A 26198-nucleotide genomic window follows, 5' to 3' on the forward strand; every position below is an offset into this window, starting at 1 on the left:
CTGTGCTACTGTATGTGCTATTATGTGCAGATGGTGTTCATAACGTTCAAATGATAGATAAATACATAAATTGGTTCATTGATTCGATCAAAGCAGCTCTTATTCAAAGGAGTTTGAGAAAGCATCAGAAGAATTTTCTCTCTGGACACTAAGCGGTAGAATCTCCCAGACTCTGTGATGGATAGTTGAATGAAATCGGATCTGTGAGAGAGAGAAACAAGAGGCAAGCTGTGAGGGGAGGTATGCAGCCTTCACCGCATGCCTTTCTCTCAACAGTCTGCAGCTCACTGGGGCATTTCCTCGGCGGGACCTTTTTTCAAAAGGGCTTGCGCTGCATTTCCAGCTAAGGGCAGTACAGTAGGTCAACTGCCGATAGAGTTACAGCCGCCCCCTTTGTGAAGGTGTTGGACAAATTAGACCCTCAACAACTGTTTACCCAGTCAAACAGGGACAGCTGCATCTCCCTGTTCTGCCCTCCCGACCCACCCCACCCACCACTGACCGCTTCTCCTTACGGGAGCCATCTGGGCAGAGCATCTAAGCTAGCAGGGTGCTCAGATGGCACCTCGGCAGTGTTCTGCTTTTGCTACTGAATGAAGCATCTAATCTAGCGGCCCATTAAGACCTGGAATGCATCTGTGTCGCCTTAGCTTTTTAATATTGAAAAAAATAAAAAAAATAGCTCATAGCACGGCACCGAGTGCCGCGCTAAGGTCTGATTTGATTGATAGATAAGATTGTAGATCTGCAATTTCCCGAAAAATCGTGAAAACGTGGCGTAATTTTTTTTCTTCTTTTTTACGATATTTTGGGGCCTTTTTTCCTTTATTGACAGATGTACAGTAGGTAGACAGGAAAAAGAGAGAGATATGGGGGGAAGACAGTTTGTCGGGATCGGGACTCAAACCCACTGTCATGCTGTATTACCAGCCAAGGTGCCTGGACCGCTAAGCTGGCTAAGCTGGCAAAGGTTTTTAACTCAAATCTTTGCTTCTAGGTTAGGGGGACAACATATTTCCAGATGGGGGTCGGTGGCCAATTAGCTACATATATCTTTTGGAGTACTTCACATGGAATAGTTTGAGAACCACTGCTATTCAGAAAACTGCCAGGAATTAGAAGACATTTGTAGAATCCGGTCTCAATGGGCTAGCAGGGTGGTCAGGGGGCACCTCAGGTCCTCAGCAGTGTTCTCTGTGTTGCTACTAAAGAATGGCCTCTACTCTACTCTAATTAGAGAAACGGCTGGATGGCACTTACACCCGCCTTCTAATGAGAGCACAACATCTCTGTTGGAACAGCCACCCATCGACTTCTCTAATATACAGCAACCTTCCCCGTGTTTCTTCACTAGTCCTATCCAGAAGAACACAGTTTGCCGGCCACTGCTACAGAGCTGATCATGAGGTTATATCTTATTCTTCCCTTCTTCTCTGGACTCCTGCCTCAAAGCAGACCAGAGGTAGAAAACGGATGTCATCGCCAGGGACACATGCATCAGTAAGCAGGAACTGGGGATGGCAATGAAGGACCGGGAAGTCTGGCATGGCATTGTGAAATCCATGATCTCGACCGCGGTCGAAAAATGATGATGACTCCTAATCTCTGGGAGTGGTGTGTGCATTTCATGAATGGCTATGGTTCTGTCCAGAGTAATCTAGTAAGAGAGTGGTGACACGCTTTGATCTCGCCGCAAAGCAGGTACCTATGGGCGATAGTTCCAAACATTGCTCCTATGGCTGGAACTATTCCATTGAGATAGAATGAGCACTTCCGCATTCCATTGTTACAATGAGAGTCAACGGGAGTGTCATTACTCTCTTATTAGATTACTCTGGTTCTGTCTAGAGCTGTCACCATTATGACATTTTACTTGACGATTAATTGTCACACAAATAATTGCAGTTAACGATTTAATTGTCATTTTGAGCATTGTACGTAATAAAAATTACAATTATGTCTGGCTTTTAGGCTTAGTAAACTAGGGCAGATAATGCCAAATTATTTAAATATACAAAGACATCACATGACGGGCATATTTAATACTTTATACTTTCAAAATGCTTCACAAGTAGTGGAAAAAGCCAATCTACAAGCTCACAACGTGTCGCATCGCAACACATGAACGTTTTTCAACATGGTAACGATTATGAGGATTGTACAAAATAATTGCGAGATAAGTGTAAGATTGTGCGATTATTGTAATAATTCTGTCACAATTACTAAAATAATTATTACAGTAATCACCTAGTTTTGACGGACAACATTGACTCAATTCCCTCCTTTGTTCTACTACTAGTTAGAAGGAGTAACATTAGGATATTACATTTTAAGAACAACTTGAATGATTATGGTTTTAAGCTTTTGCATTCCTGTAATCTTTAACTTTAGAACACGTGGCCCTGTTCTTAGCCTATAAAACAATCATGTGTCTTCTCATACCATCTACTACAGTACCATCTGCTCAAGTAATTGATTCTTGACGATTGACATTTGGGGAGCCGATGATTTTATTAAGGGGGTTCATCTGGGAGATAGTTATGTCTGAATGGTACATCCTCTGGTATTTTTCCCTGCGGTCTATAGACTGTTTGAGGTGCAAGCCTGTCTAAAATGTTAAAGAGGCAACTGCAAAATGTTTAAAGCTAGCAAAGTTGTCAGATTTGTCTGTGGTTGTGAAGCAGTATGGTATGTGTGAGAAGATCATAGCATGCATGAAGACTAGTTGCATTGCATCTGTTGATATGGTCTTGTGCGCCTGAATTTGGACAGAAAACGTCTTGCCACATAATACTGGAGTAGGGGTTGCGTCTGCTTTGGCCCTGTGTTTATGTAGCTGGGCGTTTGGAATACAAAGAGAATCATCAGAGAATCTCAGAGGAGGCAGTATTGATCTCACCACCCTGGCTGCCACTCCAAAGAGTCGGTTGTGCCTCAGGTTTGTTTGCCCCTGCGTGTTTCTTATCGTAGAGGGAGACCCCAGAGTTGTTTGTTCGCCCCTGCACGTTCCTTATTGTAAAGGGAAACCCCATAGCTGCCAGATGTGAGTGTTCATTATTTACTTGTGTGTGTATTTATCACACATGTCAGTTGCTTCCAATGCATTATTCTGGTACAAATCCATTTTTCCATTTCAATAATCATTTACTGGTCTAAGAGAGCTGAGACGCAAATACAAACTAATAAATCGTTATTTCAGTGTGAAACAAACGGATCCGGAGGTTTTTGGTGGCAGTGTGGGTCAAAATCAGCACCATTTAGCTATGACATAATTACCGTAATGTATGGTATTTGCATTTGCCTAACTCTCGTTTGGTTTCCCCTCAGGGCAGAATGTGGCTAAATGGCAGCGGAACGTGTAGACCGTAAGGATTCTCCAGCCCTTGTCCCAGGAGCACCCGGGCCGTCCCAGAGGGTGCGGAACCTCCCCGAGGCAAACCTGGGCCGCTGGCACTAAGATGTCCCTAAGTGGTGGTGGCACTGCAGGCGCCGCGAAAGGTGTGGACTCGAATGCAGCAGTGGACACTTACGACAGCGGGGATGAGTGGGACATCGGTGTGGGCAATCTGATCATCGACCTGGACGCTGACTTGGAAAAGGACAAACTGGAGATGTCTTCGGGCGTGAAGGACGGCAGCATGGGCGCCACGCCGCCCGGCACTGTGGCGGCGCTGCCTGACAACATTCGCTTCGTCAGTCCCGTGGCGTCTGGCCCTCAGGCCAAGGAGAGCAAGTCTAAATCGAAACGCAACAAGAACTCTAAAGACAACGGCAACAAGGCCTCCGCTGGAGAAGGAGGCGCCAAAAAGGAATCTACGACCACGGGACGGACTCAAGGAGAGTCAGCGACGGGAACGCCGGCTGGCGCAGGAGGAGTCGTCGTCACCGGCGGCAACAATTCCACTTCTGGGAAGAACTCGGAAAAAGGGGGTAAATCCTCCAGAGGAATCCTCGGCGGTAAAAAGGACAAAGAAGGAGCTAGTGGGAAAAATAAGAAGGAGAAAAGTGAGGGTGTTTGTCCGGTGGTGGCGATACCTGCCGCGGAGAAGGATGTAGTGACTCAGGCGGCGGCACTAGTGGGGAGTAGCCGGAATAATGCATCTTTTGAAAATGCACAATCAGCAGACTTGACGGGAGCCGATCAAATGGGGAATATTGCACTTGAACCTGTTGGAATAGTACCAGCACTGGCCACGAAAACGGAACCAGAGGAGTTAGAGAACGGCAATAATGATTGCAGGACATTGAAAAAGGTGAAAAACGAGAAGGTACGTTTCTCTCCATACTAAATGTTGCTTGCTTGAAGTTTTTAGTTTTGGCCTGACTGTTATTATTGCAAGTTTAACGTGTTTAATAGAGATGCTGTGTACCGTTTTGCCGGTTTGGACTAAATCTGTAGCAGTACTGTCAAAAAGTACTGTCAGGAAATCTGTTCTAGGAGTGGGAGTGAACCTTGTATTTTCCTAACCAATAACAGTGCAGAGGGGCGTCGCTCTAAATTTGGTGACGTCAGTGTTCTCCGCTGTGTTCTGGGGCGGGTGGGCACATAGGTTGGTGAACCAATAGGGAGCCAGCGCAAGTTTGAATCCGCCCCTCTAGTCCTTGGAAAGGGCCAGCCGTGGTCGATAGTGATAACTCAGGCTAAATCTGTGTAGTTTAATAATAGCACACGATGTATCTGTGATGTATAAGATGTATCTGTGAATGGTTGAATGTGTGAAATACATTGTAAATGTTTTCAAAAGACACTACGCAATCCATATATCAGCGGTGTTTTGGGACGAGTGCTCTTGTACTAAGCCATGTTGCCCTTTGTTACCTTTTGTTACCTGCACAGTGCATAACAACAACACAACAAAAGTCATAGATGCATTTTATTGCATTTTTCTTCCAGTGGATATTAAGCATTGAAAATGCAAGGCTAGTGTCACCCTGGTTTTCATCTTCCTGGACATCTGCGAAATGCACATCCTAGTTGATTAACCGACGGCAGCGTTTTCCCGCAGCCTCCAGAGAGACGTTGAAAGGCAGGCCTTGTCATACGAAAAAACACACGGAGAAGGCTTACTAAAGCGTTCACTCACACACACATCGTGTTAACTCACACTTATCTTGTTCACTGGTGGAGTTGATATATCAGTTTGTCTATTGTGTGTGCCCCCAGAGCAGCCTTTTCATCGTCTCTCCCTCTCTCTCTTTCCGTATAAAAGACTGCAGTCTAAGGGAGGTGCTGGGGGACTGTTTTGTCTGTCATCGTGTTCCATTCTTAATCCCACAAGCCCCAGCAGTGCCTGTGTGAACAGGGTGGGGGAGGGGAGGTAGCTAGCTAGGGCAAACCACCGTTCGTTCTGCCTTCTCTGGAAGTGGAGGAGTGGGGGAAGGGCTATCGGAGAAGCCTGTTTGATTCCTTAAGTCTGGGATATCCTGCCAGGAATGCAAGCTGCAGTCTCTCTCCGCGGATCGCCTGAATGTGGAAGGAAATTTAAGGACAGAAGGCTTAGTGATGATAATGAACTTTGGCGGAGAGGTCTGTCTTGGCCCGATTGAAACACGATTCGTTTGACCGTAGCCATTTCAATTACATTTTCCAGGCATTGACATTTGGCCGAAATTATGAGATCAGTACCTGCAATTTAATATGACTAGATGTGCATGTTTTTCATTCATACACAACAAAGTGAATGCCTAGTATAGTTTGAGATTGCTACAGTTAATGTTATTATCATTTACACACGTTGGTTGATTGCCAAAGAAATTGTGAAATAAATCCACATCAGTAGTGAATTATGCAACTGAATGGGGAAGGAACTAATTATGCTAGGAAGTTAGGCTATGTGGAAGCCCATCTGTCATGTCACAAACTGGCAGTATTATTTTTTAGAGTGCCATGTTAGCTGCATTTCTTGGTAGAGATGACTCACTATCACACTTATGCTCTGATTGTCTGCAGCAGTGTACCTACACGTTCTCTGTCCTCAGTTAGAGCTCCCCGAAGCATTGGCTCTCCATTCTGAATAAATCATCTCCGTTGCCCAGCCACTCCACCCCTCCCCCCATCCCCCGCTCTGTGTGTCTCTCTCTCCCTCCTCTGATTATACAAGCCTGGAGGAGTAAGGAATCCGTCAGCTGCCTCGGTGTGCTGCTGGCCTTGACGAATGGAGCAGCTCTCATGGAAAATTACATTGGCAATGTCAGTTCAAAAGGGGAAGGGGGGAGAGTGGGAGAGAGAGAAAAAGGGCCTGTGCTCGAGAGTGAAAGAGCATGGCCAGCACTCAGCCACTCAGCACAGTTGCTGATGTGCAGTTTGGGGATTGAAGGGGTCTCACGAGAGCTAGCTTGATTTCTTTCACTTTGCCTGTTAGCGCCGAAACTGACTGTTGCTATCGTGTTACTGCTCGTTGCTTTTAAGTAGCGCCAGAGCTTTCAACGGCGCTAGCTGGGAGAGAATGACATTATTTTGTGAGGGGAAGCCAATTACATAGATGTGGTTCCACTCTCTGCTAAATTAGTCTGTTATTTGGTGACTCTGTGTGCTGGCGGAGAAGATACGGCCTTGCCTGTGTGCTAATATAGGTCACGCTGTTTAGAAATGAGCCAAACGTGGCAATTAGCCCGTTAGTGTGTTGACCATGTAACGACGACATCTCCCATTTAATTCCAACTCCATCTCTGCTCTCACTTTCCTGTTGTTCTACATGTAATCAAATACAAATGCAAAAACATAATTGTAAAGGAATGAGAAAAGAATAAGAGGATTCTATAAGAGGATCTCAAAGAAGGATTTCATTCATAATTCACATTGATTGCCAGGTATTAATATAGTAATTATTCCGCCACGGCCAGTGTTTTTCAAGTGTTTTTTTTTAACTTATTTGGTCGACCCACGGGACCCGCGATGTGTCCAGGATGTAAACAATGGCTGTCTGGAGGGGCGGACGATCGTCTTGTCTTTCACCCGGAAAAGACATTATGTAAACTCGATCATCGGTTCTTTAGTTATGGGCCGTTGAATGATTTTGACCAAAAACGCATCAAATCAATTATTTATGAATCTGATAACGTGGAGGCGGACAGAGTAAAACATTTTTCACTTCCGGTTCATGTCCGGTTGTATCCGTCTCCTAGCAACCTAGTATCATTCATACGTTGGTGAAGGGCGCCCTCTAGCGTAATCACTGAAAACATACGGATGTCAATGGCAGTCAATACATCAATGCCTTGATACTTATTTTGCCCAAAACGTCCCCAGACGTCTCTTTAATAATTACACCCGTAGAAGGCCCAGGACATGTGGAGATGTCTTCAGGTCCTTTTTAATGGTATAAAACCGGATCGCTAAAATTCATTTTTTGACAGCTCCCGTTGCTAGGCAACGCCTTGCAACGGGTAGTAATGGAACATTATACCTCCCGGTTTTGGGGGGAAATGGAAGGCTTTTCAGAGTAAAATCAGCCTCATCTGCTGGGCACTCTAGCGCCTTTATTTAAAAAAAAGTCCGGGACATAAAAAGTAAAAGTGTTAAATATACATTACAATATTAAAACTTGCCCATGTAATGGCAGTTGTTTGTCAATTGATGATATTCAGACGGCTGCCATCTTGCCAGCAAGCTAGGTGACACTTCCCATAGACAACCCATTCATCCAAACAGAAAAGTCCTCTCTAATTATATTAAACAACGTCAAAATCACCAACATTGCAGCTGTAGGGAAAGCTTGAATTATCCTCTTTCAATCTGTAAAGTGTTTGTTTCATAAAAATCCACCGTAGACATTTTATGAGCTACTTCCTGTCAAGAAATTCCTTGCAGATGATTTTTTTCTAAGTGCTGGAGTTTGGAAGTGCTCGTTGACTATCACTCAACGGCTCATGCGTACCACCTGTTTTGAATGTGCACATATTAATGCAGGAGACAGCAGGAGGTTGCTTTACTGATAACGAGCGCTTCCATACTCTAATACTTAGAAAATAATCATCTGCAAGGAATTTCTTGACAGGAAGTAGCTCATAAAATGTCTACGGTGGATTTTTATTAAACATAAACTTTACAGATTGAAAGAGGATAATTCAAGCTTTCCCTACAGCTGCAATGTTGGTGATTTTGACGTTGTTTAATATAATTAGAGAGGACTTTTCTGTTTGGATGAATGGGTTGTCTATGGGAATGTCACCTACAGTAGGTATCACCTTGCTGGCAAGATGGCAGCCGTGTGAATATCATCAATAGCACTTGATGTATTGCAATAGTGTTGTTATTGTGACAGCCCTATTTACAACTCTTAAATCTTAGTTAAAACTAGTGTTCCTGGTCGTCTTCTTTAATAGTTGTAACCTATGTGTAAGTTAGCACTAATACAAAATATTGCACTCAGTCTTCAAGGCTCTCAATATTATATATATTATATTGGGGGCACGGTGGCACAGTCGGTAGTGCTGTCGCCAAACAGCTAAAAGGCACTGGGTTTGATTCCCGCCGGGGGCGCTGGGGGCGTGTTCTCTCCTCCGCATCATCAGTGCCCATAGCCGAGGTGGGGTTGGCCTTTCTGTGTGGAGTTTGCATGTTCTCCCTGTGTCTCCTAGGGTAGGATCCTCACAAAAAACATGCAGTAATCCTGGTCTCTAAACTGCCTCCCCTTTGGCCAGCTGAGGCGCCTGATGGAGGGGAAAGGAACTGGTCGGAATAACGAGCCCCCCCCCCAGCTTGACAGAGGAAGTGTAGCACCCAGGATTACTTTAGATAATTGACACTGGGTGAAAAATGGGTTGCAAAATCGTGGGATAAAAATGTAAAGTTAATATACTCTCAATATACTCTGAAGTTATTTGCAATTACCTACCTAAAGCAGAACATCTTGAAATATCTGCCTTGTGACTGTAACATTGAGAAATCTATCTGTCAACTAAATATTGAATGATGTTTCCAATTCGGTTGGATGTTCAGTGTGCTCAGCAGAAGTAAAGGTAATGTGTTTCTGAATGTCATTCATACCCCAGGACACTGTGTGTGTGCAATGAATCACACATTAGTTAGAGCGAAAAGATGACAGAGATGAAATTGTAATCGCAGCGGTATTTTCCCTCAGTACGTACGTTGCAGCCTTTTGCATACGGGTAAACGGGTAATAGAGGGTATGCACATGCTTAAAGTTTATTACGGGATCTATTTTCAATCAATCAATCTTTATTCGTCACATACATATTAAAAAAGTAGTATTTCTAAAATGCAGTGAATTGTATGTAGGTCAGCCCCACAGATAGTGAGCAATAAAACAAGACTAAAATTAAAATCTACCATTTAAAGCATTTAGGAGTACCCATACATTTCCAACCCTAAAAACAAATAACTAGAACTGCACTCTGTCGAGTGTCCGTATAGGTATTAATGTCATGTCCATGTGAAGGGGGGGGGGGGGTTGTATGTGCGTATGTGCACGTGCACTCAACTGCCCCTCTCCACGCTCAAGTGTGTGGGGGGTGACCCGATCCCTGTCGTCTCCCAAGGTCCATGTCATCATTCAGAATCCTATTGGCCTGGGGAAAAAACCTTTTTCTCAGTCTTTCTAGCACAGCCTTGTGTATCCTATATCTTTTCCCAGACTTCAGCAGCTCAAACAGACCATGAGCCGGGTGGGTACTGTCCTCCATGATTAGTTTTGTCTTTGTCCTGCACCGCTTGGTGTAGATGTCCTGGAGGGCCGGGAAGTTACCTCCTGTGATCCGCCCCGCCATCCTGACGACCCTCTGCAGGGCTTGCTGGTCTCACACCGTACAGTTCCCATACCAAGCTGTGATGTTTCCTGACAGGACGCTCTCTATGGTGCAGGCGTAGAAGTTGTGTAGTGCAAGAGCAGACACTCCAAAATATCTCAGGCGTCTGAGATGGTACAGCCTCTGCCGTGTCTTCTTCACCACAGCGTTCGTCTGGGTTGACCATAACAGGTCTTCAGTCAAGTGGACACCTAGATTTTTAAAACAGGTTACCCTTTCCAACATGGTCCCCGTCCCACTGATGTTAAGGGGGGCGTAGTTCTTGTTGCCATTTAACCTGAAGTCCACTATCATCTCCTTTGTCTTGCTGGTGTTCAGGAGGAGGCTGTTGTCCTGACACCAGTGAGTCAGTCTCTCCACCACCTCCTCTGAAATCAGGCCAATCACAGCCGTGTCATCCGCAAATTTAACGATGGAATTGGATTCCTGGGTGGCTATACAGTCATGTGTGTACAGAGTACAGTAGTGGACTCAGTACGGTACACAGTACAGTATTTTCCGCATTTTGCTCAACTTTGTTTCTTTAGGACGTAAAGCCACTGTGCCAGTTGTTCCCCAAATGTTTTTTAGCCCGTGACCCAAAAGAGACATTTGATCTACAAGCTCACAACACGTCGCTTTGCGCCACGTTGTGTTTGAAACACTAAAGGCCCACACATACTCCAGTTTTATGCGATAAGCTACTCACCTTTTCGGTGGTTAGTCAAAACAGAGAGATGTGTTGAAGTGAGCAGTGAGTGGCTTATCATCTCGGCTCAGTGACGTCATGTTGTAGTTTTCCCAACCACCGCGGCTCAGTGATGTCATGTTGTAGTTTCCCAACCACGGGGTGAGTCGCTTATCACCTAGCCTGGGGTCCACCTATGCTTTCCATGGCATAGGCAGCTCCCAGCAGGATCCGCCAGGAGAATCTAGACACAGCGACATGAGACGAATTAATTAGAGTGACAGAGAGAGGTGTGTGTGTGTGTGTGTGTGTGTGTGTGTGTGTGTGTGTGTGTGTGTGTGTGTGTGTGTGTGTGTGTGTGTGTGTGTGTGTGTGTGTGTGTGTGTGTGTGTGTGTGTGTGTGTGTGTGTGTGTGTGTGTGTGTGTGTGTGTGTGTGTGTGTGTGTCAATTTAACAAAGGTGCAGATGATCAGAAATCAGCAGAGAGTGATCGACGTTTGTGCTACTCTATGCCGAATTGAAGTGGACCCAGACCTTTTTTTTTCTCCCTGGAAATAAAAACGTCTGGGTTTCCGAGGCTACTTATCACCTAACAACTGGAGTATGTGTTTGTCTTCACCCTGAGGGAGCTCTACTCTAGAAAATAAATTGACACTAATTATTTTCCACATGTATGAGACTCGCATCCGTGTCTTCACATTAACAAAACATTTTGAGACTAGAACAAGTGCACAGATCTATGCCAGGTCAGGTTCGTATAGGTTATTGTGGCCTCCTGGTGGTGCTATAATAGACCAATGTGAAAAGCGTGTCATTTCTTATGTGTTTTGAAAGAAATTGGGCATGCAAGGTTTCACGGCAATCACACGTGATGTTGCCACTCATGAGTTGCCACTCATGCAAAACTTAGATGGCCATCTATAGCCAATGAGGATGGGATTTGAAAAATCATACAGATCCGTCTCCGATCACATGAGTATAGAGCGTCGCAGTCCCGCCTCCTACCAGGGACCAGGAAATGAATCCCAATGCATTTTTTCCATAGACATTTCAACAAGTATTTATTTAAAGACGGTTACACCGCGGACAAAGCCAACTCGAGTTGTGACAACTCATGACAACACAAACAATATTTTGGACCAAACAAATAATTACAAAGAAGAAAAACAACAAAGAAAGTGTTGTAACCTGCCGTTTTTTTCTTCTTTCTAATAATGTTTTCGGCCCCAAAAAATGTGTTTGTTGTCATGATTTGTCTCGACTCGAGTTGGCTTTGTCCGCGGCGTAAACGTCTTTAAATAAATACTTTCTGAAATGTCTATGAGGAAAATGAACGGAGAATCATTTCCTGGTCCCTGGTAGGAGGCGGGACTGCGACGCTCTATAGAGGTACTGTGACTTGCGTGATGTTTGGACAAAACCTGTTGGACTAATTCAGCATCCTGGTGGCGCTATAAAAGGTAGATGTGGAAAAATGCAAGGCAGAGGTATTTCCTTTGCCTCTAGGGAGTGCGCGTGCAAAAATGGGAATCTGCCTGTTGTAAGCGCCATCATGAGGCTGATTTGGCATTTCTTCCTCGGCCGTGCAAAATGTCATGTTCAGACCCAAAACATGTTGCTTCAGGCCAAACAGTATTGATGCATTTAACTTCTAAACCTTTTAGAGACAGACGGTTTTTAAATGTCCTGGGGGTGAGTTCATGTCATTCATGGGTCATTACACTATTGCAGTATTTTATTTTTTCATATCAAGGTCCATTATTTTATCAGCATTTGATCCACGGACCACCATTTGATGAGATTTGGTCTCTCAGACCCAAAACGAAAGAATATGCTAGTTGTTATCGTTTGATAAGATTTTGTCCACATTTCCATGCTGTATTGATGTTGGTACCCTTAGGACTCAGGAGAGATAATAGTCAAACGTTGATCAAAATATAAATTATTTTACATTCTCTAATTGCGTAGAGACTTCTTGTAAATTAGGTAATGCAGATGAAACCTTATGGACCCGTATGGGTCCATTTGGTTACATTTTACACTGTCAAGAGTGAAAGATCTACAAGGGTCCATATTTGTAACCGACTCTCCATAATTTAGCTGGGAACCACCTGGCACCCCCTCAAGGACCACTGGTGGTCCCCGGACCACTGGTTGAGAACCACTGCACTATTGGAATATTTTAGAATAGATGAAGGTCTCAGCAGGGCAGGAAGGTAAACAAATGCATTGGAACGTATAAGGTTAACGTAATAGAGCGTCGCAGTCCCGCCTCCTACCCTGGACCAGGAAATGAAACCCAATGCATTATTCTCATAGACATTTCTTAAAGTATTTATTTAAAGACGGTTACGCCGCGGACAAAGCCAACTCGAGTCGTGACAACTCATGACAACACAAACAATATTTTGGACCAAACAAATAATTACAAAGAAGAAAAACAACAAAAAAAGTGTTGTAACCTGCCGTTTTTTTCTTCTTTCTAATTATTTGTTTGGTCCAAAATATTGTTTGTGTTGTCATGAGTTGTCACGACTCGAGTTGGCTTTGTCCGCGGCGTAACCGTCTTTAAATAAATACTTTAAGAAATGTCTGAGAATAATGCATTGGGTTTCATTTCCTGGTCCAGGGTAGGAGGCGGGACTGCGACGCTCTATAGGCACACACATTAGACATTTTGCCACCTTTCCTAAGTTTTTACTTCACTTAACACTAATCTTCTAGTATTGCCTCCTATTTTGGCGATGTTACATATTTAACACTTAGACTGCAGCCGTGTGGCCACAAGTGGTAAATAGCTTGCGCAGGGCTGGAATTTGGGAGATTACTACTCAAGTGTGTCAGGTTTCCCGCTCGCAGACGCCTCGCAGACCTCCATTGTAAGAAAATGCTAATGTAGCATTAGCTCACGCTAGCTATCTTTCTCGAAAAATGTTTATATTTCAATCGCGACGCAATGAAAAATTTGAAATCAGATCTGAACCTTGTATGTCTGATCAGCTCAACGGACAGCGACAGTTTTCGAGAAAAGAGCCAAAGCATATCCTAATTATAACGGTAGTCTACACATGCACGAGCACGTTACGTCGTGCTGGGGTGAGCAAGGCATTGCCTAGCAAAAAGTTGCTTATTAGCTGTTCCGTTTCAGATCCATACTAGAAAAAGTGCCCTTCCGGGCACAGGTCTCCACCAGGAGGAGAGGTTTTTGTTCATTGTGTTGAGGAAATGCAGATCCAGATCACTCATAGCATCTCTGAGGATAGAATTCTGGATGAGCAGGACATGTGCAGCATTTTGTACAAAACGGGCCACTCCTGAAAACTTTGGAAGGCAATCTTAGCCAATCAGTGTAGAATCTGAGAAATCCAACAGACTCGTCTTGATCACATGACTACAGAGATCATGTGTACCGATTTGCGTGAGATTTGGATGACTAACATAAACAATGTGTTTTCCAGAAATCGGCCTCATGGTGGCACTATAACCGGCAGATGTGGAGGGATGCAGGGAAAATGTTTTTCCATGGCCTCTAGGGAGTGCGCATACATAAGTTGTATACAGATCGATGCAGTTATAGGTAAAAACAGGAATTGCCCTGTTATAGCACCACCATGAGGCTGATTTGGAAAGAAATGAGTGGCATGTCATCCTCGGCCTAGTGGAAATGTGCGTGCATAATTTCATGGAAATTGCACACTGCGTTTGTGATTTGTGGCATTTTGTTTGAAACGGAAGCCAATCTTAGCCAATCAGGATGGAAAATGGGAAATGGTGCAGATCCGTGTTGATCACATGACTATGGAGATAGTGTATACCGAATTGTGTGATGTATGGATAAAATGTGTACGAGTAATGTACAGAAATGTGTTTTGCCTAAATCGGCCTCATGGTGGCGCTATAACAGGTCGTTGAGGAATATTTGGGGCAGAGGTTCGTCGTTGGCATCCAGTGGGAGTGTGTGTGCAAAGTTTGGCATGGATCGGGCCAACAGTGCCGGAGATTAGCTGGTAACGGACGGACGGAAGGAAGGAAGGACGGACGGACGGACACACACACGGACGGAGTGCAAAACATACTCTCTCCCCATGCCTTCGGCCTGGTGGAGACAATCAATCGCGACGCAATGAAAAATTTGAAATCAGATCTGAACCTTGTATGTCTGATCAGCTCAACGGACAGCGACAGTTTTCGAGAAAAGAGCCAAAGCATATCCTAATTATAACGGTAGTCTACACATGCACGAGCACGTTACGTCGTGCTGGGGTGAGCAAGGCATTGCCTAGCAAAAAGTTGCTTATTAGCTGTTCCGTTTCAGATCCATACTAGAAAAAGTGCCCTTCCGGGCACAGGTCTCCACCAGGAGGAGAGGTTTTTGTTCATTGTGTTGAGGAAATGCAGATCCAGATCACTCATAGCATCTCTGAGGATAGAATTCTGGATGAGCAGGACATGTGCAGCATTTTGTACAAAACGGGCCACTCCTGAAAACTTTGGAAGGCAATCTTAGCCAATCAGTGTAGAATCTGAGAAATCCAACAGACTCGTCTTGATCACATGACTACAGAGATCATGTGTACCGATTTGCGTGAGATTTGGATGACTAACATAAACAATGTGTTTTCCAGAAATCGGCCTCATGGTGGCACTATAACCGGCAGATGTGGAGGGATGCAGGGAAAATGTTTTTCCATGGCCTCTAGGGAGTGCGCATACATAAGTTGTATACAGATCGATGCAGTTATAGGTAAAAACAGGAATTGCCCTGTTATAGCACCACCATGAGGCTGATTTGGAAAGAAATGAGTGGCATGTCATCCTCGGCCTAGTGGAAATGTGCGTGCATAATTTCATGGAAATTGCACACTGCGTTTGTGATTTGTGGCATTTTGTTTGAAACGGAAGCCAATCTTAGCCAATCAGGATGGAAAATGGGAAATGGTGCAGATCCGTGTTGATCACATGACTATGGAGATAGTGTATACCGAATTGTGTGATGTATGGATAAAATGTGTACGAGTAATGTACAGAAATGTGTTTTGCCTAAATCGGCCTCATGGTGGCGCTATAACAGGTCGTTGAGGAATATTTGGGGCAGAGGTTCGTCGTTGGCATCCAGTGGGAGTGTGTGTGCAAAGTTTGGCATGGATCGGGCCAACAGTGCCGGAGATTAGCTGGTAACGGACGGACGGAAGGAAGGAAGGACGGACGGACGGACACACACACGGACGGAGTGCAAAACATACTCTCTCCCCATGCCTTCGGCCTGGTGGAGACAATAAAGCAGTATATATATATGTCAATCGCAGACAACAGATGGCTATTAAACATGTTTCATAGTGGGTGTGTTCTGGCAGATAGTAACGAGTGAAACCTGTGCCCAAACTGTGGTATGTGTCACTACATTTACTGTACAGTATGTCTCTTTTCCATAAATAGTCTACGCCTTTTTCACTCTCAGCTCAGCACACCTCCGCTCTGCTTCATTTAAATACATTATGGTATGTGTCTGTATGTTAATTGTTTCACAATATTTTGATTTAGTCTTAGGCTCGATTTAGACTGCAGTCACGATCTTTTGGCCCGTCCATTCACACTACCGTTTGCAAGTGACCAGATCCAATCTGTGCGTTCAGTCTGATTTTAACAACTCAACGCCGCCCTGCGTTGACATAAAATCTGCTTTGGTTACCGTGGTAACCAACAACAATCTGACATTGCCGATAGGACCGTGTGTAGCCGTTCTCTACCATTTCGCGAGAAATGTCCTCATTTCTGTACATTTCGAGAAGTTTAGTTTGTAGTCTGACGTAATTTCACATCCTACCCGGTTTGCATTTAACTGCCTCCCCCCCTTCGGAATTCCAATAACTTTTTCATATTGCGTCAAATAAGAACTGTGTTCCAAAAATAAACAAATGATCCCGGTGATTTGACTCATATGGATTTAAAGAATCAACTGACGGCGAGAAAACGCTAATGTTACTGCCACCAAATTATTAACATTTCCGTATTTTGGTATTTCGTACTGTATCAAATATGACTGACTGACTGTTTTAACGATACAGATACACATCCCCAACAATATCGCAGAGACAGTTTATTTATTTTTGGACCACAATTCTTATATGAGAGGATTTTAAAATTAAACTTCTGCAACCCAGCCCAGGGGATAAGCGAGTGACGTCAGGACTTTGGTACAGATTTCGCCACCGGTCCGCTGTAGTGCTGACATAATGAAGTGGCATTATTCCTATAAATCAAACGTATTGTTTTCTCTCTTTTCTGTCCCCTCGCTTGTTTTCTTTCTTTTGCTGTCGTTTGTTTTCTCTCTCTCTTGTTTACTTAAATGAAAATACTCACGCTCTGTAAAGACGTCACGTCAGTGGCGCTCTGGTCGCGTTGCAAGTGACGTTTTGGATAGTTGCTGACTTGGGTCACTTCATCTGGTCGTTGCATTCAGACTGAGACGGATCTCCTCAGATCAGATTTAAATCAGATTTGAAACCACCTCTGAATGTGACTCAAGTCACATTTGAAAAAGTCGGATTCCATCTGCATTTAGACTTATTTAAGCAAATCGGATTTCTATCTTGAAGTGACACAGATCTGATTCAGGCTAGATTGAAGCTAGATTTGTCTGCCAGTGTAAATCAGGCTTCTGTCTTAGTCTTTTGAATAACACACCATTTAGTATTTAGTCCTATTTAGTCTTCTGACTAAATAGGACCAAAGACCAAAGACTTAGTCTTTGGTCTTAGTCTTAATTAACAAAATTAACAATGTGTTCTATTCCCAACCCTCAGAATCTACTGTCATGTCAGAGTCTCTGCCCTGCCGTTAGAAACACTTTGCTAACAACAATAAGCTGCCATCTAGCGCCACTTGTGGCTAGTTGGTCGTGCGAACTCCCGGTCGATAGTACGCCGTTCAGTTAGCCTACCAACCACTCCACAAAATTAACCTTAAGCTTGGGTCACCAGGATTCCCGCAGTAGCCCTTGTTTCTAGTTTACTGTATCTGGTATTTTTATTTTGAGAGAGAGAGAGAGAGAGAGAGAGAGCAGCTGTCTTCCATTGTCGGCCGCCCTGCACATTTCCAGCGCGCCTCATTTGGCCTCTCGATGCGTGAGTAGCGAGAAGGCGAGAGAGGGGAAGAGAGGACGGAGGGGGAAACAAACAGAACAGAAAAACAATGTGGTGGAGAGAGAAGAGGGGGGGGGGGGGTGGAGTTTCACAGCTTTAATTTCCCCAAAGTTGATATGGGGCCTACTTGTATTTTATTTTCTATTTAAAACCACCAGAGAAAGTGTGGGTGTGTGCATGGTGGTTTGACTATGGTCTAATAATACACCATGAATGTGGTCAGACGCAGTGTGTTCAGGGAAGGCAGAAGGGCTGTGCTGTGGTGAGAATAGAGAGAGGGCATGTGAGGGCTAAAGAGGTGCAGGGGTAGAGAAACAAGATTATGGAGCTGGGGGTGGGGGGAACAGGGTTATGAATGGATAGAGTCTTTAACCCCCCAGCCAACACACACTGAATAGTTTGTCCCATGCAGGCTGCTTCAGTCAGGCTGTGTGTGGAATGAGAGGAGAGCCAGAGAGAGAGAATGCTTGGCTGAAAGTTCCCAGAATTCCTCAATCCTTGAGGCATGTGGTCTGATTAGCAGAACAAAACCCACACAGCGGGCGAGCGGGAGCAGCAGACATGGCCTCTCTCTCTCCCTCCCCCTCGCCTGCAGTTTTTTTTCCTTTTTCCCCCCCTGTAAGCTGTTGAAGTGCCTGCTCAAAGCGTGTGTGTGTGTTATAGCAGTGGTTCTCAAACTGTTTTGGCTCAAGTCACCTCCCCTGTAAATCGTCCACGGCACCTCCTGAATGACATTGTTCATTTTTTTTAGAACCTTATGTCATATTTACACTACGTTAATCTCTCAAGAACAGATTCTGAGCTGCGCTACCGAATCTGTCAGCAGGGCCATTCAGAACGTGTATAGTTGTAAGTTGATAGTGGGAATAATGAAGTGAAACTAAATAAAAATTCAGACCGAGTGACAGGCTACCAGCGTCCCTATTATGGGGGGGAACATTTGCCAGAAATAGCCGATCTACAAGCTGTGACGCATTGTGAGCTTGTAGATCTTCTATTTTTGGTGACGAGATTGTTTGTGTACTGTAGATTGACAAAACAACGCACCAGTCTGTTTTACTACGTCTAAACGGTCTAAGTAGTTAAACTGAAGTGATACTGATAGTTTTACTAAGTCTAGACTGTCAAACTGAGTAAGTAAGTAAGCAAGCCTTGCCGAGAAATACAAGTACACTTAACCCCCAATCCAACCCTTGATGCAGAGTGCTATGCAGGGAGGCTCTAGTCTGTGTCCCATCTTTCAGAGTCTTTGGTAAGACCCGGCCGGGCATCGAACCACGACCTCCCAGTCTCAGGGCGGACACTCTAACCACAAGGCCACTGAGCTGTAGTGATGAGTAATTCGCGGCACCCCTGTGGACTTGTGTAACGGCACCATCTTTGAGAAAGCCTGTGTTATTATACTATATTCTGAGCTGTTCTATTTAGACCGAGCGCTGACAAGATGGCTCACTGTTGAGCAAATGATTTCCTCAAGCGTGGCTACATTTTTCTGTTGCGTTATTAACTCAAAGATCCCTTTGTTTTTTGTTTGAACAGATGTATTATCGTAATGACACATAATACTCACTGTGCAAGATATACTGTTAATGGACAAACTCAGTGAGAAAGAGATAATAAAAAGAGATAAAAAGAGAGCCATAGTTTATTGGAATAATTTACCACTTGACATTTGTCTAATAAAAACGAAATCATCCTTTTAGGAAAGGAGCATTTACTGGAAATATACTACGGTATATTACTTGAGGCAACATTATATTGTTATTTCATACTAGTGTTTATTTTGTAATGTTTTATATTATTATTGCTGTAACTAATGTGAATCAATTAATGCAATTTAACAGATTCCCTCGAGTTTTTGTGATATATTTAAGTGTCGGTATCGCAGATACTCAAAATCAAATGATCGGATTTGGAATCATATCGGGAGCAAAAAAATATGTTCGGGACATCCCTAGTACAGATGGCCATTCTATTCTGGCCTCAGTTGTACAGTAGCCTCTTAGTGTCTCTTTCTGGCTCGCCGTAGGTTCCTGCTACGTATGGGCTTAGGGCTAGGCTACATATCTGACAATCCTGCTGTTTTCGCTTCTTCTTATGTACAGTACTTTGCATAACATGTCATGGCATCGGGTGCTCTGATTGGAGGCTGTTCTGTTGACTGTGCCTAAACGATAGTAATTTGTGTCGTTCATTAAAAGATAATTGAAATATACAAGTAGGCTATAAATATCAAGACACTGATTGCGGTGATGTTGCCAGCTATGCATTCTGTGTCTCACATTAACATCTGAAAGGAGACAGTAATCTCATTAAAGGACCACTTTTCAACCTATCTTCATATAATTGGTTCTCACTAATGTTCATGATAAAATAGCAAAAAAAAATCCTACTCGGTCTGTGTCTCATATGAGGGCTGTTGGCAGTTCAGAAGCCCGTCCACCAGTGACATCATCGTTAGGCAGATTTATTTTTGTGCGTGCGCTCACAACTAGAGCCAAAATGAGGGGTCAGTCCCGGTCAGTTTCCTCTAATCCCACTGACTCTTGTGTCCATTTTCAGCTTAATTGAATACCGCCATTGTTAGGCAGTCTCACCACCGAAAATCACATAAAAACCTTTAATCGCAAAATAAAGGATTTTGGCCCGCAATTTTTTATTTTATTTTTTGGGGTCTATACTCTATAGTCTATATAAGTATATAGAAGTGTTTTTCTTCTCCTGTGTGAAATGTATCTGCATGCGTGTGTGTGACTGCGTGCGCATGTGTGCTTGTGCACGTACGTGCGTGCGTGTGCACGTACGTGCGTGCGACTGCGTGCATGTGCGCGTGCCTGCTTCCATGCCTCGGCGTACAGATCAGAGATGAAAGGGTTTTCTCTTCTATCCTAATCCACACAGACAGCTAGAGCTAGCCCCCCTCTATCCACTCATCTCTTTGAATGCAGTCCCCCCCCCTTTTAGGGCCTTTCTAATTCACCCTAAAAAGGATTTCAATAGGGGATTATTCTGCTGATAGAAATTAAAAGGACTACATGTCTGTCCTTTGGGGCCGGTGTCAAACATTCATGAGCATATGAACGCTCGCACACGGTTCCATATTGGATTTTATTTGGAGCGGTTGTAGCAGCAGATGATTATTACATGGAACAAAGGGTCCCATTTTCTCACCCTGTTACACTGTGGAAACAATTCATCTCCTATTATGGACCATAGTGTTATTAATGACCGATATTAGCTACAGTATGTCACGTTAATATTTCACAGCCGTTTGTATCTCATGCAAAGTGAAACAAAACACCCAGATTTTGCTTCCTTTGTTTTTAATTTACACGTACAATTTACCATGTAGGCATTTAGCAGACACTCTTAATCCAGAGCGACTCAAGAACAACGCATGGTAATACATCATATACATAAAAATAGTCATCATGAATCATACCTAAGCTAAGAACCTAAGTACAGTGGAATATTTCTATATAATGATTAATTATATAGAAATATTCCACTGTACTTAGGTTCTTAGCTTAGGTATGATTCATGATGAAACAAAGTGTAGACACTAAGTGCTGTCTACATAAAATGCATGCAAGTTACATAAGTTGAGCCTTTGCATACGCCTATAAGGTCGTCAAGGCTAGGGCAAGTGTTACGGGCTAAGATGGAGTCTGAAGAGATGGGTTTTCAGACTACGGTGGAAGATTGGGAGTGAGTCTGCAGTTCTGATTGCAATGGGAAGTGCATGACATAGTTTTGGAGCCAGAACTAAAGTAGTAGAAAGTAGCATGGTTTTAAATGAATGATTTGACAACTGAAGGCTTTTAATCCGTAATTAGGCACAGTATCACTCCAGGGGAATATGATGGCTGGACTGAAATAGTTCAATATTTATTTGTATCTGGGTCACATACAGACCTCTCATCTTTCCTTTGCAACACCATTTGTCTTTCAACCATAGCAAGATGTCGCTCCCCTTTTGCCCATAATACTAAATTGATAATAATAAATAGAGCTGTCGGTTAAACATTTTGTAATAGTAATTTTTACGTGAATTTGTGGGAATTGGGCAGAGCATTTTGAGGCATACTGTCTCTGGGCAATTGGAATTAAGCCACGCCACCACAGAATCAACTAGTGGGAATATGCGTGCAGTTTCAATGAAGCCAATCTTAACCAATCAGGATGGAATATGAGAAATCAAACAAGCGTATTGATCACATGACTGACTATAGAGATCATGAGTACCGAATAGCGTGATATTTGGATAAAATCTGAAAGAGTAATATTGTAAAATGTTGTACTTAAGTCGGCCTCCTGGTGGCACTATAAAGAGCAGAACTGAAGAATACAGGGCAAAGGTTTTTCCTTGGCCTCTAGGGAGTGTGCATACAAAGTTTTACACAGATCTGTGCAGTAAAAACACGAATATGTCAGTTATAGCGCCACCATGAGGCTGACAACTTTGGAAGCCAATCTTGGCCAATCAGGATGGAGTATGAAAAATCTGAAATACCTTTCGTTTAATTGCTATAGAGAGACTGTGTACCAATTTGAGTGATGTTTGGTCAAAATCTGTAGGTGTACTGCCAACAACGGTGTTTTGCAAAAATCGGCCTCTTGGTGGTGCTATAGCAGGCCAATGTGAAAACTTTGGGGCTGAGGTTCAACTCTTGCATCCAGGGAGTGTGTGTTCAGAGTTTGGCTGCGATCAAGCCAACAGTGCCAGCTAGCTGCCGACAGACGGACGGACACACGGACGGACGGAGTGCAAAACATACTCTCTCCCCATGGATTCGGCCTGGAGAAGACGATAAATCCTTTACCATGTCAAATGCTCGGGTTGGGACAAAACTGTTTTTAAGGTTAACCACACCAATGCAACTCATTGCAATTGGTGTTTTTGTCCCAACCCGACCCTTTAATGTGGTTTGGGCTTGATGCTGCGTTCACACGGGCAGATGCAAGGATACAGTCTGCCATTCATTTTCAATTGAAGCACAGCGACATGAAGATACAAAAATACTGTACATCCAACGTTTGTAGCTGCTGCAAAAAAGCTACAACAGCTACAAAAAAATGAGCTGGTTTCAACTTCAGCTACAAAAATACAAAGCTACAGATACTATGGTGGCGGTAGCCGACAGCGCCCGAGGTTCTTAGTGACGGGCAATGAGTTAAGTTAATTCATCTCGCCCCCTGTATTGTTGCTTTTAGAATGAGCCTGCACACTGCAGTAATGGTACTGCTAGTTGCTTTTAGAATGAGTCTAGGGCCTGTAGTAATTGTACAGACAGAGAAGTAAAGTCGAGCAGACAGGTGTGTACCGCATGATGTCGCCACTGCTGAATTGGTCTTCCATCTTTGCTCTGCACGCCTTCTTTGCCTCTGATGGTGGCGCCGTTTGGGGCGTTGTGTGTTGCGGCAAGCGTTTCCTTAAGCGATCTTAAACCGGTGTCCCGCGCATGCAGTTGTTCGTGTACTGCGCCCTCGATCCATGGTTTCTGATCGGGAGAGATCCGAACCGTCTTTTTAGGAACTGTGTCGTCTATGCAGTTGCTGATGAAGCCAGTGGCCGAGTCTGAGAGTTCATTGATAACAATCCCTCCTCATCTCAAAGCGTTGTCGTCTTCTCCATCTTACTGACTGCAATAACCACATTTACTCGGATCTGGAGAAACTGGTATAAATGTCGTGTACAATGAATCGCTCCCATTTGCATGATTTGCCACATTAACCCAGTTAGACCTGAGAACGCATCGGCGTCACTTCATAGTTTTTAACCACTTTAACCATTATTTTATACTTTGTGTTGAAAAATAGCAGATCTACAAGCTCATATCGCGGCACCGAGTGCCGTGCTACGAGCTTGTAGATCTGCTATTTTTGAAAGATCTTGGAAATGTGTGCAAATATATTGCTAAATATTTGCTCTCTGGAACAACATATTGTCAAATGGGGGTCCACGACCAAATACATATCATTCTGGGGGTCTTTGACATGAAATAGTTTGAGAACCACCGATACAGAAACATGGGGATTTTCACAAAACATGATTTTTCAAATGCGTTAAGGCATTTGTAGAATCGACCTCTTTGGTCTAAAATGGGTTAAAAAGCAGTGTCGCGGGTGATACATTCTACAGTCTTTTTTGCTTACACCTCTTCTTCACAACCTGGCCGTGTGCCAACGGGTTTCACAGCCCCCGCCGTAGAGGGACGTTTTGATTCTTTCTCCTGCTGCTGTTCCCTTCCCTCTGACAATGGTGTAGACACATGCATCAAAGTCACCCTGGCCTGGCTGCTTCAGGCAGCACAGCTCACTCCTGAATGCTGATGTGCTCAAGTGCTCAGTGGAAGCGCTGGATTGTCCTTGAATAAACTACTCTGCTGTAGACGGAGGGGGTGGGGGGTGACGGAGAGGCTCCCTGTCAAAACACACTTTAACGCTTTCTGTTAGCTTCATCGCTTTCTCTCTGGGGTTTTTTTGTATCCCCCGTCCCGTCCCTGACCATGATGACCCGGCCTGTGATTTGGATTTTATTTACTGCCGCTTGTGGGATGGCCAGTGGTGCCGTGCACGGCACCACTGCCCTGTAAAGCAGGGTTCTCAACCTGAGGGGTTGCGACTCCTCAGGGTTGTGTACATGTACTGTACTATGTGTACATAGTAACACATAAACTGTCCTTAAAGGTGTAGTGAAATGAAAAATACTAGACCATATCCGTGGTCATTATGGCCATACCTAACAATGGATGCCAAAAAAATGGGTAAAAATCTCATTTGTGTGTTTTAATATCAAAAGTCCATAAAATTAAAAATGTAATTACTTCCTTAAAACGAAATGTGCTGCGTATGTAGAGATACACATAAATAAAAGCCAATACAAATGAAGCTCACCCATTTGATTCCCATTGCTGCACGTCCTCCAAACAAAGCTGGTTTTGATTACAGAAATACTCGTTTTTAATCTCATTCAAGATGACATCCAGACAGTGTATTACTCGTTTTAAACATAATCATCACACTAAAATATGTATATAGGTTGTGTACACTCACTGTACAGGTTCGAAAAAAAATCCCCTGGCTTTGCTGCCGTCTCTGTCATTTTGTTAACAAATCACTCTAGCGGGGGCGGATTTGTGAGAAATCAGCAAGATTTGGCTTTTGGTGACTAGTTTCTGAATTTTGGTGTGGTGTTAGGTATGGGTATAAGGATTTCAAAAAGCTGTGCAAACGCATTGGGAGCGCCCCCTAGTGGTATGTTTGCACAGACTCAAATATTGGATACGTATAGGTATGGTTGAAAACCAAACTCATTTTGTTCGCCCCCCTGATTTTTTACGTGATGCTGCTGAGCTAAAATGCCTATAAACTGTGATTAATGTAAGAAATTATAACAATTATGCACTTGGTAACTGCTCTTTGAATTTTTGCATGCTGTTAGGTATGGTCATAAGGTTTTCAAAAACCATCGCAAACTAATTTGCAACTTTGCAACTTTGGAATGAAACAGGCATTTTAAGCTCCCTGTAGCCATCGTGGACGCCATCTTGAAAATGATGCCTATCAAGATGTTCGTTTTCCGTAAACTTTTAGTATGTTATTTAGCACACCCAATGGTAACAGAATCCATTGAAAAATCTCTTCTATCAATTATTTGGGGTTCCAACCATATACTGACATATCTAATAGTGGTTTCATTGCAAACCGACCACTAGGGGGCGAGCCAAATAGTTTGCAATGGTTTTTGAAAACCTTATGCCCATACCTAACCCCATGACAAAATTCAAAAAGTGGTTACGAAGTGCATACTTGTTATGATTTTTTACATATTAAATCCCAGTTTATAGGCATTTTAGCTCATTTTTGCCACCATGGGTGCCATCTTGAAAACGATGCCTTTCTGGTTGTTCGTTGTTCCTAAAACTTTAGTATGTTATTTAGCACACCCAATAGTAACAGATCCTGCCGCCTGAGGCTGAAACTTCAAAATAAAATGCCCAAAAAGCCATTTCACTACACCTTTAATGATTATATCTGGTTTCAGTATTCTCCATTATTGAGGTTATTGTAGCGGTAAGTTTGTATTGGGGGTGGGGAGGGGGGCGGGGGTCGCGAGATATGGCCAAAGCATTTCCGGGGTCCCCAGCCAAAAACGTTGAGAACCCCTAGTGTAAAGTAACTAAGTTACTTACTTACTTAATCCTCTTCGTCCCAGGTGGGGCATAAGGCTTTAACGATCTTCCTCCATCGGGACCTGCTGCATGTTGTGTCTCGCCCCATGTCAGGTTCATCTCCTTCAGCTCGGCTGCCACAGTTCGGCGCCAGGTTGTTTTAGGCTGACCTTTCTTCCTTTTACCTACAGGAGTCAATCCTAGAGCAACCTTTGGTATATGGTCCTGGGCCATCCCATGCCCCAGGCATCGGAATCTACGGTGTTTGATCTCACTACGCTGTTGCACTTGGTCATCCGGTGTAGCTCTTCGTTAGATATCCTCTCAGGCCAGAAGATTCGGCAGATTTTCCTGAGGCACCGATTGTGGAAGGCATCGATCTTCTTGTGTGTTTTGTGACTCACCAACATTCTTGTGTGAGTTGTGACTCACCAACATTCAGATCGA

General features: G+C 43.8%; 2 protein-coding genes across 5 annotated transcripts in view; one reads left to right on the forward strand and one right to left on the reverse strand.

Annotated features, from left to right (window-relative positions):
- Positions 1 to 26198, reverse strand: part of LOC306920042 (cytochrome c oxidase subunit 5A, mitochondrial-like) — a 242534-nt gene that overhangs the window by 120501 nt on the left and 95835 nt on the right. The gene's annotated exons all lie outside the window — the stretch shown is intronic.
- LOC306920025 (zinc finger protein 609-like) overlaps positions 1 to 26198 on the forward strand; it is a 110383-nt gene that overhangs the window by 26843 nt on the left and 57342 nt on the right. For 3 of the 4 annotated variants that reach the window (XM_079496617.1, XM_079496620.1, XM_079496619.1), the window contains exon 2: positions 3328 to 4268. In XM_079496617.1, coding sequence (XP_079352743.1) covers positions 3459 to 4268 — 810 coding nt within the window. In that variant the 5' untranslated portion in view covers positions 3328 to 3458. The remainder of the gene's footprint in view (positions 1 to 3327; positions 4269 to 26198) is intronic. The other variant, XM_079496618.1, reaches the window with a different exon arrangement.

The sequence above is a fragment of the Electrona antarctica genome, assembly GCF_951216825.1.
Source record: "Electrona antarctica genome assembly, chromosome: 3".
In the NCBI taxonomy this organism is placed as follows: Eukaryota; Metazoa; Chordata; class Actinopteri; order Myctophiformes; family Myctophidae; genus Electrona; species Electrona antarctica.